We start from the raw sequence: 16,495 nt of genomic DNA, 5'->3' as shown, positions 1-16,495 counted from the left end.
CTACTAGAGCCATCTTAACGGAAAAAAAAACAATGAACTTTTTCGCCAACCCAATATATTGGGCAAGGTCTTTGGCAGAGACCTTTCTCATGGCATACAGAATAGTCTGTTTGGGAGTGTGAGGGCCCTCAATTTCTGGTGAATCCCAGTCTATTATCCACTCTCTTGTAAGTGCCAGTCTATAGATTGCACCATGATCAAAAAGGGAAGGGGTCTTTAAGTGACGGGGGATTTTCTTTGGGATCATAGATTCATATATGGGGAGTGTCCCCTTTTGTGGCCAGAAAAGGGAATGGAGAGGTCCTCATTGTGTTTTGTTAGGATGCCCTATGAGTTAAAAGGTTAAGAGTTCAGAATAAGAAAGTGGGCAAAAGAGAGACCCATTTAGGAGACCATCGTCCATTTTGTAAATTTAAGAGAGCGTCCTTGAGTAGGCCATTATGTTTCTCTGTTAGGCCTGCTATCTGCCGACATTAAGACAGATTGGAAGCTCAAGTGATGCCTTGTTTTTACAGCCCATGTCCAGACTGAATGAGCAGTAAAATATGTACCCTCATCAGAGGCAGTGTTACCAGGAAGCCCAAAGGGAACTAACGTTTTGTGAGGCCTATAATAATACTATTGTTAGCAGTAGCATGGCAGGAAGGATAAACCAAGAGCAGGCCTGTCTTAACAATCAATCTTTGTTGAGGGCATAGCAATTTGCACCAGCATATTGAGGCATTGGCTTAACAAAATGAATTTGCCAGTCAGAGAAGGGGTGTTCATTCCTTGGTATGGATTTCCATTGGCCATAATGCCAATGACAGGACAGGACACAAAGATCACATTGAGAGGCCATAGTTTGGGTTAAGGCCAGTGTCATGGGGATGCCATGGTATTTAGCCCGTATTTAAGGGTCTGGGGACTGCGGTGACTGGACATCTCATGGACCCACTGAACCAAGGACAGGGAGTAATATCTGAGCTTATTTAAAAAGTGTGAGCAAGTTAGTCAGCTGTGGCATTAAAATGAACTTCTTCTGTGGTGGCCTTAGCATGAGTTGAGACACGAAACTTTAATTGTAATATGCAAAGTCTGAGCAGCAATATATCCCCAATGTGGAAGGCCCCATAGGGCATGATCCTGAATGGGATAATTACTTTGAGCCCATTGACCAGAAATAAACAGTGAGGCCATTAGCTACCACCCAGGAATCTATAAACATATGGAAAATGGGCATACCTTTATTGAAGTGTGTTCTCCAGTGCCAAAATGACTACAGTCAGCTCTCAAGTTGAGCTGACTCTTAAGTCCCATCCTTTATCAAGAGTGACGCAGTCAAGGGGTGGAAAGCAGCAACTCTCCAGCAGGCTCTATCACGTATGAGTGCCATCCATAATATAAATGAAATCCCCTTTTTACTGGATTTTCTACTCAACAAAGGTATGTCCCTCTGCTTTTATGTCCTATTCCAAGTGCCCTAAACAGTCTTGAAAACCAAGGTCACTTGGTTAGGTAAATTATTTGCAGGACAAAATCCTGAGGGTCTAAATTCTTGGTGCTTTTTTCATATTCTGAATCTTAAATTAATTTTCTTACTCCTTTTTTTTGTAATTGTTATCCTTATATTGTTTTATCGACATCTAAACTTTTAATATTTCTTGTTCTATCCTCTGCCAAAATGGACAAAATAAGACCTTTAGCTTGCCTTTACTTCACTTCTTTTTCAGCATTCTCTTTGTTTTCTTTTTAGTAACCCTTGGCTTTCCCTCTCTTTGATGCATTTTTTAATTTTGTTGGAGTACATCTTTGGGTAATTTTTAGGGTGTTATACTTCCTTTTCTTTAAGAAGTTTGTGGACATTTCTCCACTGTCTTATGTTACATATTGTAAATAACCATGTTGTTAAACTGGTTCTTGTTCCTTTGTAGGTAACTTCATTTTCTCTTTACCCTTAAAGTTCACAAACTTTACCAGGATGTATTTATTTATTTTATAAATTTACTTATTTTTTTGTTTTTTGTGGGTTTTTTGGCGGGGGGGTTTGGTTGTGTTGGGTCTTCATTGCTGTGTGCAGGCTTTCTCTAGTTGCAGCGAGCGGGGGCTACTCTTCGTTGTGGTACGCGGGCTTCAGTAGTTGTGGTACGTGGGCTCAGTAGTTTTGGCACACGGGCTTAGTTGCTCCGCGGCATGTGGGGTCTTCCCGGGCCAGGGATCCAGCCCGAGTCCCCTGCATTGACAGGCGGATTCTAAACCACTGCACCACCAGGGAAGTCCCTACCCAAGGACTCTTAACATTGCTGACGGTATTTTTAAATTGCTGAAAGGGCTTTTTTTTTTTTTTTTAAATTTTATTTTTATGGCTGTGTTGGGTCTTCGTTTCTCTGCGAGGGCTTTCTCTAGTTGTGGCAAGCGGGGGCCACTCTTCATCGCCTCTCACTATCGCGGCCTCTCTTGTTGCGGAGCACAGGCTCCAGACGCGCAGGCTCAGTAACTGTGGCTCACGGGCCCAGTTGCTCTGCAGCATGTGGGATCTTCCCAGACCAGGGCTCGAACCCGGGTCCCCTGCATTGGCAGGCAGATTCTCAACCACTGCACCACCAGGGAAGCCCGAAAGGGCTTTTTAGAAGACATTTTGTCCATTTTTTGTCCATTCTTAACCACTGCGCCACCAGGGAAGCCCTACCAGGCTGTATTTAGTTCTGTTTCTTTTCAGTGTTCCCTCATAGCACTTGGTTAGGCCCTTTTAAAAATCTAAATATTTTTTCCTGCTTCAGGGAAATTCCTTTGGTTCCTTTTAACTTAATGTTCTCTCCTGGAAACCCTATTGTTTAGCTAATTAGACTACCATATTGATCTCATGTCACTTACTTTCTGAGAGAATTTCTTTATAATCTTTCAAGATGCCTATTGCATTATCAAATCTTTAATTCTTTACAAGTGTTTTTGATCGCCAACTATTACCTTATTTTTAAGAGACCCTTTGTCTTAGATTATTGCTGTTTTATGGGTTTTGTGGTTTCTAGAATTTGATTTTAATCATAAATTTTTTAAGAGTTATTTCTTTTAGGAGTTAGTTGCTTGGTTCCATCTGGAACTAATTGGTTTTTGTGTGTTCATTCGAATTCTTAATCATCTATTAATTTTAAAAGAGGGCTTAAACTGTCCCCGTTGCACAGTAGCATTATGACATAGCATTATATTAAATAGCTAGACCTCCTTAAAATAACAGACTTGATGTCTTAGTAATCTCTAATAGAACACTAATTTTAGTTTATGAATACTCAATTTTAATAGCTCCTTAGAATTTAGACATTTGTACGAATGGAAGTCTATTAAAGGGTCTATCATACACCAATAGAAACCCCAAAAAAAGGACTTAAATTTTCGATAAGTTTATAGCTCATCAGAAATACCAAAGGCCATTGACAACTGTTGGTCCCAGTAATTGTCATATATCTGCCATTTCAATAGCATTTGATGAGAGGTGCTCTGTTGACCATCATGAACTGAAAATCCTCTGGTTTCTTTTAGATCTCAGGCATCAGCAATTATGAGTTTGTTTTATACATGGTTTATGGCTATTGTATGTGCATGTGCCTTCCTTGTCAGGTTTTAAAATGAGACTTAAAAATCTCATTAAATGAGTTAGGAAGCCTTGTTTTTTTTAATTAATTTATTTATTTATGACTGTGTTGGGTCTTCGTTTCTGAGTGAGGGCTTTCTCTAGTTGCGGCAAGCGGGGGCCGCTCTTCATCGCAGTGCGCGGGCCTCTCACTGTCACGGCCTCTCTTGTTGCGGAGCACAGGCTCCAGACGCGCAGGCTCAGTAGTTGTGGCTCACGGGCCTAGTTGCTCCGCGGCATGTGGGATCCTCCCCGACCAGGGCTCGAACCCGTGTCCCCTGCATTGGCAGGCAGATTCTCAACCACTGCTCCACCAGGGAAGCCCAGGAAGCCTTGTTTTAATTGCTCCTAGAAGGTTTAATAACACTCATGTCTGAAATTGTTGCCTTGGTTCCTTTCTGTTACTTGGTAGTATTTTTAAAAATTCTTGTAATGGTCTAGTCTGCTTTGCTATCATTTCTTGATAGTCAATTTTTATGACATTTTCTTACAAAAGCATTGCACTTCATTGTTAACATGCAGTTTGTAAAATTTTATTTGTTCTGAATCCAGTTAAATCTCTTTTTTTCATTGCTAATATATATTGCTCTCTTTATTAGATTTCCCTTAAGTTTGTAAGCTTTTTCAGTCTTTTCAGAGGGCTGGTAATTGGTTTTAATTATTTGTGCATTTTGCTTACAGTTTCACTAAATTCTACTTTCTTCTGTTTTTTCTAGTTTCTCTTTTGTTTACTTTTTAATGAATGCATTAATGCTGTACTGTTTTCTCTTGCATAGAGTTTTTTCCATATTCTTTTTCCCATATTTGCATTAATGGTAGTCTTAAGGCACAACTCTATATACTGTCAAAAATTGGTCAATAAATGCTGGAGAGGGTGTGGAGAAAAGGGAACACTCTTGCACTGTTGGTGGGAATGTAAATTGATACAGCCACTATGGAGAACAGTATGGAGGTTCCTTAAAACACTAAAAATAGAACTACCATACGACCCAGCAATCCCACTACTGGGCATATACCCTGAGAAAACCATAATTCAAAAAGAGTTATGTACCAAAATGTTCACTGCAGCTCTATTTACAATAGCCAGGACATGGAAGCAACCTAAGTGTCCATCATCGGATGAATGGATAAAGAAGATGTGGCACATATATACAATGGAATATTACTCAGCCATAAAAAGAAACGAAATGGAGGTATTTGTAGTGAGGTGGATGGAGTTAGAGTCTGTCATACAGAGTGAAGTAAGTCAGAAAGAGAAAAACAAATACAGTATGCTAACACATATATATATGGAATCTAAGGGAAAAAAAAAAAGGTCATGAAGAACCTAGTGGCAAGACGGGAATAAAGACACAGACCTACTAGAGAATGGACTTGAGGATATGGGGAGGGGGAAGTGTAAGCTGTGACAAAGTGAGAGAGTGGCGTGGACATATATACACTACCAAACGTAAAATAGATAGCTAGTGGGAAGCAACCACATAGCACAGAGAGATCAGCTCTGTGCTTTGTGACCACCTAGAGGGGTGGGATAGGGAGGGTGGGAGGGAGGGAGATGGCAAGAGGGAAGAGATATGGGAACATATGTGTATGTATAACTGATTCACTTTGTTATAAAGCAGAAAGTAACACACCATTGTAAAGCAATTATACTCCAATAAAGATGTTAAAAAAAAAATTGGTCAGATTAATACGCAAGGACTCTTTTTTTTCCCGCGGCATGTGGGATCTTCCCGGACCAGGGATCGAACCCGTGTCCCCTGCATTGGCAGGAGGATTCTAAACCACTGCACCACCAGGGAAGTCCCTACCCAAGGACTCTTAACATTGCTGATGGTATTTTTAAATTGCTGAAAGGGCTTTTTAGAAGACATTTTGTCCATTTTCATCAGTAAGTTTACATTCACTTTAACCCAGCAAACACACACCACCATCTTACATTTTTTTCCTGCTTAAGCAGACAAAAAAGGGTATATTTTTAGGTTTATCAATTCTCACCATTATGGACTGGTTTATATACATGGTGGTACATGTATTTAGTAGAACAGTATGCAGCCATTCAAATTGAATGAGTTGTAGTGACATGGAAAAGATAAAGGAGATTATATGGTGCATATTACAATTGAAAAAACAAGTTAACCTCATTCTTGTCAAAATATGCTCATAAAAATCTTGAAATTTTCAGGTTTTATTTATATATTTTTTCTTAAATTTTATATATTTAAGGTGTACAACATAATCTGTTATACATAGTGAAATGATTTCTACAGTCAAGCATTATCTCCTCACATAGTTTCCCTTTTTTGTGTGATGAGTGCACCTGAAATCTACTCTCTTAGCATATTTCCACTACTCATTACAATATTTCTAACTATAACTGTCATGCCTATACCTTGCCCCATAAAAATCTTGAAGAGTAGTCACTAAATTCCTAATAGTGATCAATCTCTGATGGGCAATATTAGAACTTTTACTAAGCACATGCACGTGATTAAATTGTTGTACATTGAGCTCTGGGTTTGGTTTTTTTTGTTATTTTGTTTTGTTTGAGCCTTTGAAGTTTTGCTTTTAATACCTGTGAAGAATCTCTCAGTTTCTTATATTTTTCATCTTTTTTTTAGCTACTGAAGTGGTGACTGTGTTTGTATTTCAAGAACCATCATTGCTCTCCTCACTCCAGGACAATGGATTGACAGATGTCATGCTGCATGCACTGCTGATCAAAGACGTGAGACCTTTCTGCTGATCTGTAAAGAATGCTCCATGCATACCCCTTTCCATAAAATGTACAGACATATACACACACACACTTGAAAAGCAGTCTTATGGCATGAAAATCCTATCTTTTGTTTTCTATATGTAGTATTGGAACTATTGGAGGGTGGGGGGAAGGGATAGTTAGGGAGTGTGGGATTGACATGTACACACTGCTGTATTTAAAATGGATAACCAATAAGGACCTACTGTATAACACAGGGAACTCTGCTCAATATTCTGTAACAACCTAAATGGGAAAAGAATTTGAAAAAGAATAGATACATGTATATGTATAACTGAAGCACTTTGCTGTACACCTGCAAACTATCACAACATTGTTAATCAACTATACTCCAATGTAAAATTAAAAGTATTTTAAAAGAGAAAGAAACCATTGGGACCTGGTCATCAAGATCCCTTTGATCTCTCTGTGTAGTACACCTGGCCAAAGTTTCCTAACTCTGTACCTGGACTCTTTCAGATGTCTTCAAGCTCACTTTATTTTCTCTCTAGGTTCCTGCTACCCGTGAAGTCCTTGGCTCTCTCCCAAATGTATTCAGTGCACTCTGCTTGAATGCCCGAGGTCTTCAGTCATTTGTACAGTGTCAGCCTTTTGAACGTCTCTTCAAAGTTCTTCTGTCTCCAGATTACCTCCCAGCCATGCGGAGGAGGAGGAGTTCTGATCCTCTAGGTAAGTAAGGATTTGCCTTAAAATAAATAATTGGTTGGCTGTTGTGCCGAGAGTTAGGTGATTATCAGGCCACCAATTGGCAAGGAAACTCTTCCTTGACCTCACTTCATGTCTCTGGCTAGGTGTGCTAAGCTTAATGGGAATTATCACCATATAATCTATTGCAGGGAGACAAGAATACTTCATCCTTAGCCTCTGCTTATAATATTTCCATGCTTCTCAACAGTTCACTGTTAAATGTACTGTTACAGTGCTGGTGAGAAATAGGTATTAGAAAACCAGCAGTAGATTTTCAGGTCCACCATCTAGTCTTCAGCAACAGGAGATCCTGGTAATCTTCTGTTCTAATATCCAAGTCCCTAAGATAGTCACAAATTAATAGATTTCCTTCTCAGTGTATTTGAGACCAGATCATTGAGGCGTAGCAAGAAGGAAGGGTTCCAGAAAGAATCCAGTTTTCAAAAATGTGCTTTGTGCTTTGTCACCACTGTAGCATTTTAGCCACTGCCATTCTTTACCGGGGCAGTCAGGGTTAATGGTTTATGGTTCTTTCGTTTCTCGTTCTCTCTTCACGCTACAATACTAGTTCAGACCTTGACAGTAGAGATTACTAGGGTAGAATTTAGCATACATGATTACCTTAAAGTGTGTTTACTAGACTGATAAATTTCTTTCCTCCTCCCCAGTGATTTGGTTGCAGAGGTTGGTGTGAATTCGTTTGAGAAAGCATGGCATTAGAAAATCACAACAACCAGCTCAGTTTCTTCTTTCCTCCTTATATTGGCACCAAAAAAAAAAAAATAGCCCAAGCTCTATTTTCTTCAGTCTTTCTAACAGTTCCATTTTTGGCTTTAAGGGGATACTGCCTCCAACCTCGGGAGTGCTGTTGATGAGCTCATGAGACATCAGCCAACCCTCAAAACAGATGCAACGACTGCGATCATCAAGGTGGGAAATGATACGGCTGTGACCATGGGCATGAGAGAGCAGTGAAGTGGGAGTTTTTAGGAAAAGGCATGACCTACTGGAGGTCATTTGGATTCTTAGACTGTGCCTATAAGAGGATTATGTCTGCCTCATTTTCTCCAAGTCCTTGGGTTGGTCCTTTACCCCACCCCCAAAAAAAGTCACTTAAGTATTGCTTTCTTATACAGGATACTAAGAAGTTGCCAAGGCTTAGCTTCTGTTTGTAAAAGCATATTACCCTTTCTAATCTTTGTTGCTTGGTTTTTGGTTGGGGTTTTTTTTTCCCACATTTACTGGCCCTGCCAGTTGCCCCTTAGGATTGTTGAAACTGGTAAATGAGTTACTGGTGGTTGGTGAATTAGAACATGGAGTCACATCAGTCAGTCAGTCACTTAACAGCCATGTGACACTGAAGAAGTTGTTTAACTTCATAGGACTTCAGTCTCCTTGTTTGTAAAATGAAATTAATGACTATATTCCAGGAATAGTGTATATAACATGTATATAAAGTGTTTTGGCACTTCTATATATAGCACATAGAAAGTGCTCCAAAAATGTTAGTCATCTCCCCATTCCTTAATTACTAATAAGTAATCTTGTTTCCTTTGCCTTTCAGTTACTTGAAGAAATCTGTAACCTTGGAAGAGACCCTAAATACATCTGTCAGAAGCCATCAATCCAGAAGGCAGATGGCACTGCCACTGCTCCTCCCCCAAGATCTAATCATGCTGCAGAAGAGGCCTCTAGTGAGGATGAGGAGGAAGAGGAAGTACAGGCCATGCAGAGCTTTAATTCTACCCAGCAGAATGAAACTGAGCCTAATCAGCAGTAAGTGTTCACAAGACAGGTTCTCTAGCCTTGTGATCTTGAGCATGTTGTTTTCATCTGTAAAAATGAGGGAGTTGGATTAGATCCAGCTATAAGGTTCTTCCGGCCCTAAATGTCTGTAATTTATCTTTCTTTGACCCTTGTGTGTCGTTTGTGCTTTGGTGTTTAATTGTTTTGGTTGCTTTAGCAAGCTTTCTTTTTTAAACGCTGTTCATGAAATTGAATCAGAATTCAGTATATCAAATTAAAAGGCCTTCTTCAGAGGATTTCCCTTTGTTGATTTGGTATTCCATGTCATCGACTGCTTGATTGTTTTCTATAAGTGAGCATACATTAAACACGTTGCACTTTCGAAGCCTATCTCCTAAGAAGTTCTTAAGAGTTACAGGGATTTGTTGTTGGTCGGTCTCTGTTTTTGTTTATTTCATCTGTTCATTCCAGATACATCAGAAGGCTTTGGAATGTACTATATGATTGTAACTAGGCACAGTAGATTTTCCTTGTATTTATTTGAGGTTTGTTCTACATGAAAATTGATTACCTGGATGGTGAGATGGGGATGGGGGTGAGCTTAAAGACTGCTGGTAGACCTGGTTCTTCGAGCTTACAGTGTTCGCATGCAAGGGATGAAAAGCAACTGCTGTAGCTGTAACTCTTAATCACCTTCATGCTCGAAATGGGCATGATCCCTCTGGACAGTCATGCAGTCTTTAATAAGTGCTCTTTTGGTGTATATATAGAAGTAGTTCTGAGAAAAGCATGAGCATTTTAGGTGTGGATATGAATGGGTTTGAGCTCATCTCAAAGGGTGGCTTGAGACTTAAGAGAAGATTATGGTGGAGTAGACAGCAGGAGCGAAGGTCTAGAATCCAAAACAGGTATGCCCTCTTGGAACTCTAGAAAGTAATGAGCCTGTTGGTATGAATTTTTTGGAGGGGAGAGGCATTGTGTTTTAAGTATGTTGCTTTCTTGGGCAGATATATTTTCATTGTCTGAGAAGGCAACCCTGCCTTCATCTAGCACCATCTTCTGTTTTGATTAAAATGTTCTCTGAGAGGAGGTGTTGTAGAGTGCTGGTAGTAACATAGTGAGTTCAATTTGTATAAAACTGTCAAGCTGTTCACTTAAGTTTGTGCACCTTTTGCTTGTATGTTGTGTGTCAATAAAAAGTTTACACACACAAAAAAAATGTTCTCTTTCTGGAAAAGGAGGATACCCTAAAAGGAAGCAGGACTTTATTTGCAAAGGAGTCGGAATCTTAGTGCTTCGTTGCCACATCCTTGATTGTCAGCCATCCTGCTGGCATAGGATTCCCGTTCCTGGCTACAAACTAGGGATGGATTTCTTGAATGTTAGTAGTGGTGGTGGTTTTGAGTCAAGCTGTGTACATTCGTCTGGATATAACTTTTCGACCTGGATTTCTTTTTTTTTTTTTTTTAATCAGTCATCAGTTTTATACACATCACTGTATACATGTCAATCCCAATCGCCCAATTCAGCACACCACCATCCCCACCCCACCGCAGTTTTCCCCCGTTGGTGTCCATACGTTTGGTCTCTACATCTGTGTCTCAACTTCTGCCCTGCAAACCGGTTCATCTGTACCATTTTTCTAGGTTCCACATACATGCATTAATATACGATATTTGTTTTTCCCTTTCTGACTTACTTCACTCTGTATGACAGTCTCTAGATCCATCCACGTCTCAACAAATGACTCAATTTTGTTCCTTTTTATGGCTGAATAATATTCCATTGTATATATGTACCACAACTTCTTTATCCATTCACGACCTGGATTTCTTAATACCTTTTGTCTAACATGCCCAGATTTTAAGCTGCCTTGGTAAATTGACATTTTCTCAAGCCCTCATATGTCTTCACTCTGCATGCTTTTCTTGGAATATCATGAGTCACTGTATATTCTATTCATATTTATCCCCCATCCTCAAATTATCTTATCTCCTTCTTTTCCATCTACCAAATTCCTACAAGTCCAGCTCAAGTGCCTTACTCTTAAAAGAACTTTTTTTAACCTCCAAATAGGAAGTTGATCTTTTGTGTTCTTCCAACAGTTTTGTTAAAGTTATTTATATATTCTAATGGTTTCCCCCACTAATCTACATAGTTCTCCAAGGCAGGAACAATGTCTCATTCAACAGTGTATCCCAATCACTTTGTATATAGTAGGTAATCAGTCAATAACTGTTTATTTAGTGAGTTGATAAAATGAATCAAGAGTATTAGATTAAGGAGTCCCCGAGTCTTAAATGCCAAGAGAGCTGGGCCTAATGAAACATGAACAAGAATGAAGAAAATAGTTAAAATCTAGACCCACAACATTAATACTCTATCATAGTATTAGTCATATGTAGCTTCTAAGCTGCAAAGGACTCTAATAGTTGCTGTTCCATGGTATTGATGTTCTTCTGTATCTTGCATGGTCTGAGTGTTCATCAGCACCTCATTCGCATAACATATCTAAGAATCTCACAAATATTGACACATGTACTTTTCTACTCCTGCCACCTTCACAAGCTTCAATTGGGTCATTACATGGATTATTAGAGCTGGAAGGGAACACAAAAGACTATCTAAACTCAACCTATGTTTTGAAAGCCACTATCTATTAAAGGTAAAATTCTTTTATCTCCTTATCCCAGGTAGTTGTTATGGTGGGAGTTGCTATGTACTTTCTGCCAATATGGGAAAGTGGCTTTGAAAAATTTGCAGTGTGTGCCACCCCTCTCCCCAAAAGTCTTGTTTGTATCCTTCCCCCACCCAACGCAAAATTCTTCAATGGGACTCCCGAACAAATTCTGGTTTCCCATGCCCACATCTGTTTTCCAATGCCTTAAATACACGCATGAGTAAATTTTTTCCATTAATTTTAATTGAGGTATATAATTCCTATGCAGTAAATGGTACAGATTTTAAATTTCCTATTTCCCTACCCTAAAATGGGGCAGCTACCTATCTTACTTCTGTCATTCATAGAATAAGTTTGCCTGTTCTGGAACATCGTATAAATAGAATAAATGGAGTCTTATATGTATATCATATCTAATGTATATACTTTCTTGTTTCTGGCTTTTGTTGCATAGCGTATTTTTGAGATTCATCCATGTTGTGTCTATCAGTATGTTGTTTTTGTTGCTGAATAGTATTCCATTGTATGAATATACTACAGCATTTATCCACTCACCTGTTGACGAAGTTTTGAGTTTTCTTTTTTTTTTTTCTTTTTTCCAGACTAAGACAGTGTTCTTTTCCCTTGGTTTTGTCCCCAAAATCAGCAGCTAGCATTGAATAAAATGGTTGATTGTATTTGATCTTGAGACACATGGTTTTGTGCTACAAATCTGCAATAAGGAAACTTAGGCATTACAGTCTACCCCAAATACATGGAGTTCTGTTCTACATTCAAAGGCATTCACCACAAGTAGTTCTAAATACTTGTCTTTTGGCCTCTTTCTTCTGCCTTCTGAATTGTTTGAGCTCAGCAAAACTGATTTTGCTGGGGGTGAATATACTTGCCAGTAAGTAACCAAGGTTTTCAGTTGGGGCACCATGGTTTATTTTTGTGATTGATTCCATTTATTTTGCCTAACTTAACCACCTACCCTGAACAACTTGAAAGAAATGGGTTATATATATCCACGTGGTCTTTGTAACTTGAATAACAACTGTCTGGGCCTTAAAGGCATCACATGCAGAGAAACAGTTGTTCCCTGAATCGTGGCCCACTGGGAGGGCTCTTTTGCCAAAGGCAGCTGTGTCTCCTCAGGAGTGGGAAGAAAGACCTGATTTTCCTACCCCCACCCCCGCCCTCCCCCACCAAAAAACCCCAAAACATGAGATCTGTTGTCCTGTACCCGTGTACTATGACACTCAATTGGAATCCTTCTCCTCTACATCTGATTAAGGGCTCCAACATCATAAATACACATGTAAAAGTGACTAGAGTTAAAATTAAGTTTGGGAATGTGTGTCTGTTTTGGAGAAGGCGGAGAGGCAGCAGTTTTTAATTTGACAGTTAAGATAAATTTGTTTCATTCTTCATGGAAATGCAGTCTTCCATTGTTTCAAAGATGCTGTGGGTCAAAGTTTCATATCAGGTTAGGATTAGAATGACTTTTCTTAAAACCAGTGGTAGGGGGATTTCTACTGAAGAAAGTTGATCATTTTTACTATTCCTATATGATGCCCTGAGCCTGGAAGCCAAAAAGATGATGGTGGGGAGAAAAGTGGTTACTGAACAAGTTCATTACTGGAGTTTAAGAACCACTGTTGGTTTGTTTTCTCTCTTGTTCTCTCCAACTTCCATCTAGCAAATGAAGAAAGTACATTTCATGATGGTGCTTTGGGTCTTTACCATTATATTTGGCTTCTGCAAAGGAGCAGGTATCTCCCTGGGCTTAGAGCCACACCTGTACTTCTTAGCTGTAGAGGTGGATCTCTGAGTTCTTCCCAGGGAGGTGCAGTCAAGCTGGGGCGGATAATTGGTGTAAGTAGCAGGAAATGTGGCAGTGATTCTGCAGAGGAAGTTTACAGTCAGGGAAGGGTTTGCAATCTTCCCATGGAATCATTTCACTCCTGGCTTATATATAGGTCCTCCCTTTGTACAAAGTTCTTCCCCAGATTCTTCATTGAGCATGTTCACAACATCCTACCCAAGCCCCCTAGCTCGAGATATTTTAGCTCTAAAGCAGTTCGTCATGCCTCTCCACTCTCTTTGCCTATTGCCTAGTCTCCATTTTGCTGCCACATATCCCCATGCCTGGCAAATCTTTGTTCACATTTTATCTTGCTCAGAGACGAAATTATTTCTTGCCAATTTTTCTGCCTTCTCCCCCTACCTCTCCCTTCTTCTATCTCTGCCCTTTTCTCCCAAATTTCTCCCAAGGGCCTATATCTAAACTGTTCCTTATTCAACTCAAGTTTTGTCCTTTTCTAGGGTTTATGTTTTAGGTAGATTTTGTTTCATTTCAATATACTTTGTGGAGTTTTTCCCTCTGTTTATTTCTTACAAAAGCCAAGGTGTAGCCATTGGTCTAAAGGCTGCATTTTCTGCAGCTATGGCATTATTGCAGCCTTCTTATCTTCAATGCATCATTGAAGCACCTGAAGCAAAAGGACCTGATCACAATTTTTGGGTAGTTCAGGAAAAGGTTGTTAGAGAAGGAGGCCTTGGGTGTTGCCTTCATCTTTGACCAACTTTGACTATTCTGAATGGTTTACCAATCTAAGCATGGATTCTTGACCAAAATTAAATTCCATTTCCTGCTCTCTATAACATTAAATCTGATGCAAGAACACGGTAAGATGTTTATGTATTTGTTTCTTTGCCTAGCTCCTTTCTTCAAGCAAATATTTAAATAGTCTCTTAATTGAACTTGCTTATTTTTAGTATTTTCATATTGATGAATTCCTCCTACAGTAGTTTGCCTAAGATAGAATAATTTCTTTTGCGATATGTACAAGTGCTGAGTTTGTGAAAGCTTGGTTTTTCCTTTTGTGCTCTCAACCTACTCAGGCTAGGAAAGCTACCTTCAGAATTGATTTCAGCTCTTTTCTTTTTCCTTCTTTTTTTTTTTTCTGTGCTATATACTAAAGGCTATAAGTCTAACTGAGAGAAAGGACTAGAATTTCACGGTTTCCTTTTCTTCGCTTTGTTCTTTTGCACTGGTATTGTGAATTTCTGTGAAACTCACTCTTTTCTCCCTTAACAGGGTTGTTGGTACAGAGGAACGTATTCCTATTCCCCTCATGGATTACATCCTTAATGTGGTAAGATTAATGGTAGGGCAATCTGAGTAAAGGTGTGTGCTCTTCTGGAAAATGTGTGGGGTTACCAAATAGTCTGATGACTTGTGTTTATTTTCACTGGGGCCCTTAAAGTGCAGAGAGCAGCGGGGAAAGATGTGTAAACCTTGTTCTGTGTGATTTGCCAAAAATTAGCTAACAGTCCCTTTTTGAATATTCCCAATTTTCTGTTGATTCCCCTTTGGAATCCAAACAGGAGGAGAATGGGCTTTGTTAGGCCAGTCCAGTATTATGTTCCTTGAGTGTGTCCCAACATATTTTTTTCCCGTTACTTGCCATTTTTTTCCCATTAACTTCTCTTTTACCAATAATAATACTAATAAAAATGTGGTGTTTTCTTTTAACTTCTGTGTGTCTCACAGGAAAAAAGGAAGAGTTTGAATTTTCCCAGCGTTATTTACCTATAAGGGGAAGCCCATTTAGCATTTGTTCTAGCCCAGTAAGCACTTCCAGACTTCCAAAGATGGTTTCTCTTTTGCCTGTGTGTTTGTTTCCCGTATTTTACTTTCTTACCCTTACAAAATGCTCTGTTTAGTCTGAATCACTCTTCCAGGGTTCTAGGTTTCATTTGCATTATGAGCATATTTGAAGAAAAGTATCCATGATGTTTGCTTCCAGGGGAGAGGCAACACATTATCTGCAAGAAGCACTAAATGAGCAAATTAAGAGATTAGACCTGATTCTGCCACTAATTCATGGTGTGGCCCTGAGCAAGTCATTTAACCTCTCTGTGCTTCTCAGATTATGTGACTTTAGGTGTGGCTGAAAAGATATATTGGGAAGAAGTTGTAATTCCTTATTTTCTGGATGTTTAGGGGTCATTTCATATACCTATTACTGCTTACCTGAGGTTTTGATATTCTAGAAAATACTGGTTTCATGACTATAAGGTTACCCCTGTCCTAATTCCAAGCTGGCATTTTAGTTCCAAGTGTCAGGCTCTAACTTTTTTTTTAAATTTTTATTACCTAGATGAAATTTGTGGAATCTATTCTGAGCAACAATACAACCGATGACCACTGCCAGGAATTTGTGAATCAGAAAGGACTCTTGCCTTTGGTTACCATTTTGGGTCTTCCCAATCTGCCCATTGACTTTCCCACATCTGCAGCCTGTCAGGCTGTTGCAGGTGTCTGCAAATCCATATTGGTAAGAAGCATCTGGCCGAATATTTTCATTTCTTTTAGAAATCAATTTTGCAATACTTCTATATACGTGTTTTTACTGTGGTCTCCCCTTCAACTAAAACATAATGAAGAAATTTGAGGTTATGTACTATAAGTGGATTTTGTGACTAATAAATAGTGTGCCACGTTATTTCTCATTGAAAAGTCAAAGTGTTTGTTCTTTGTTCCTGAATTTGGTATATAGTTCTAACATATGAGTTTTTTGGAAGGGAAAATAAATCTCCAAGAAAGCTTTGGAAGTGGGTTTTAACACAGTCTGGTTTGTTTAGCCATGTATTTTTTTTCCCCTTTCTCAGGCTTGATAGTTGTGTATTTTAAGCATGATTGACCTGTAGTTCATTGCTCAAATTTTGCCCAAAAATGAAGTTGCTTTATTTTAAATAGTGGTAAAAGAGATTATAACATGATATTTACCGCTTTAATCGTTTTTAAGTGTATAGTTTAATAGTGTTTGGTACATCACATTGTTGTGAAACCCATCTCCAGAACTCTCTTCCTCTTGTAAAACTGAAATTTGCACCCATTAAACAACAACTTTCAGTTCCCCTCTCCTTACCAGCCCCTGGTAACCACCATTCTACTTTCTGTCTCTGAATTTTGACTGTTCGAGGTATGTCATGTAAGTTGAATTCA

The 16,495-nt window shown here is 39.1% G+C and overlaps 1 protein-coding gene across 15 annotated transcripts in view; it reads left to right on the top strand.

The window, feature by feature from the left end:
* HUWE1 (HECT, UBA and WWE domain containing E3 ubiquitin protein ligase 1) overlaps positions 1-16,495 on the top strand; it is a 143,427-nt gene that overhangs the window by 58,987 nt on the left and 67,945 nt on the right. For all 15 annotated transcript variants that reach the window (XM_068533919.1, XM_068533916.1, XM_068533920.1 and 12 more), the window contains 6 exons: positions 6,229-6,335; positions 6,878-7,055; positions 7,912-8,003; positions 8,638-8,849; positions 14,582-14,639; positions 15,648-15,824. In XM_068533919.1, the coding sequence (XP_068390020.1) occupies positions 6,229-6,335; positions 6,878-7,055; positions 7,912-8,003; positions 8,638-8,849; positions 14,582-14,639; positions 15,648-15,824 (824 nt within the window). The remainder of the gene's footprint in view (positions 1-6,228; positions 6,336-6,877; positions 7,056-7,911; positions 8,004-8,637; positions 8,850-14,581; positions 14,640-15,647; positions 15,825-16,495) is intronic.

The sequence above is a fragment of the Eschrichtius robustus genome, chromosome X (genome assembly GCF_028021215.1).
Source record: "Eschrichtius robustus isolate mEscRob2 chromosome X, mEscRob2.pri, whole genome shotgun sequence".
Classification (NCBI taxonomy): Eukaryota; Metazoa; Chordata; class Mammalia; order Artiodactyla; family Eschrichtiidae; genus Eschrichtius; species Eschrichtius robustus.
This window is presented reverse-complemented; position numbering and strand designations above follow the sequence as displayed.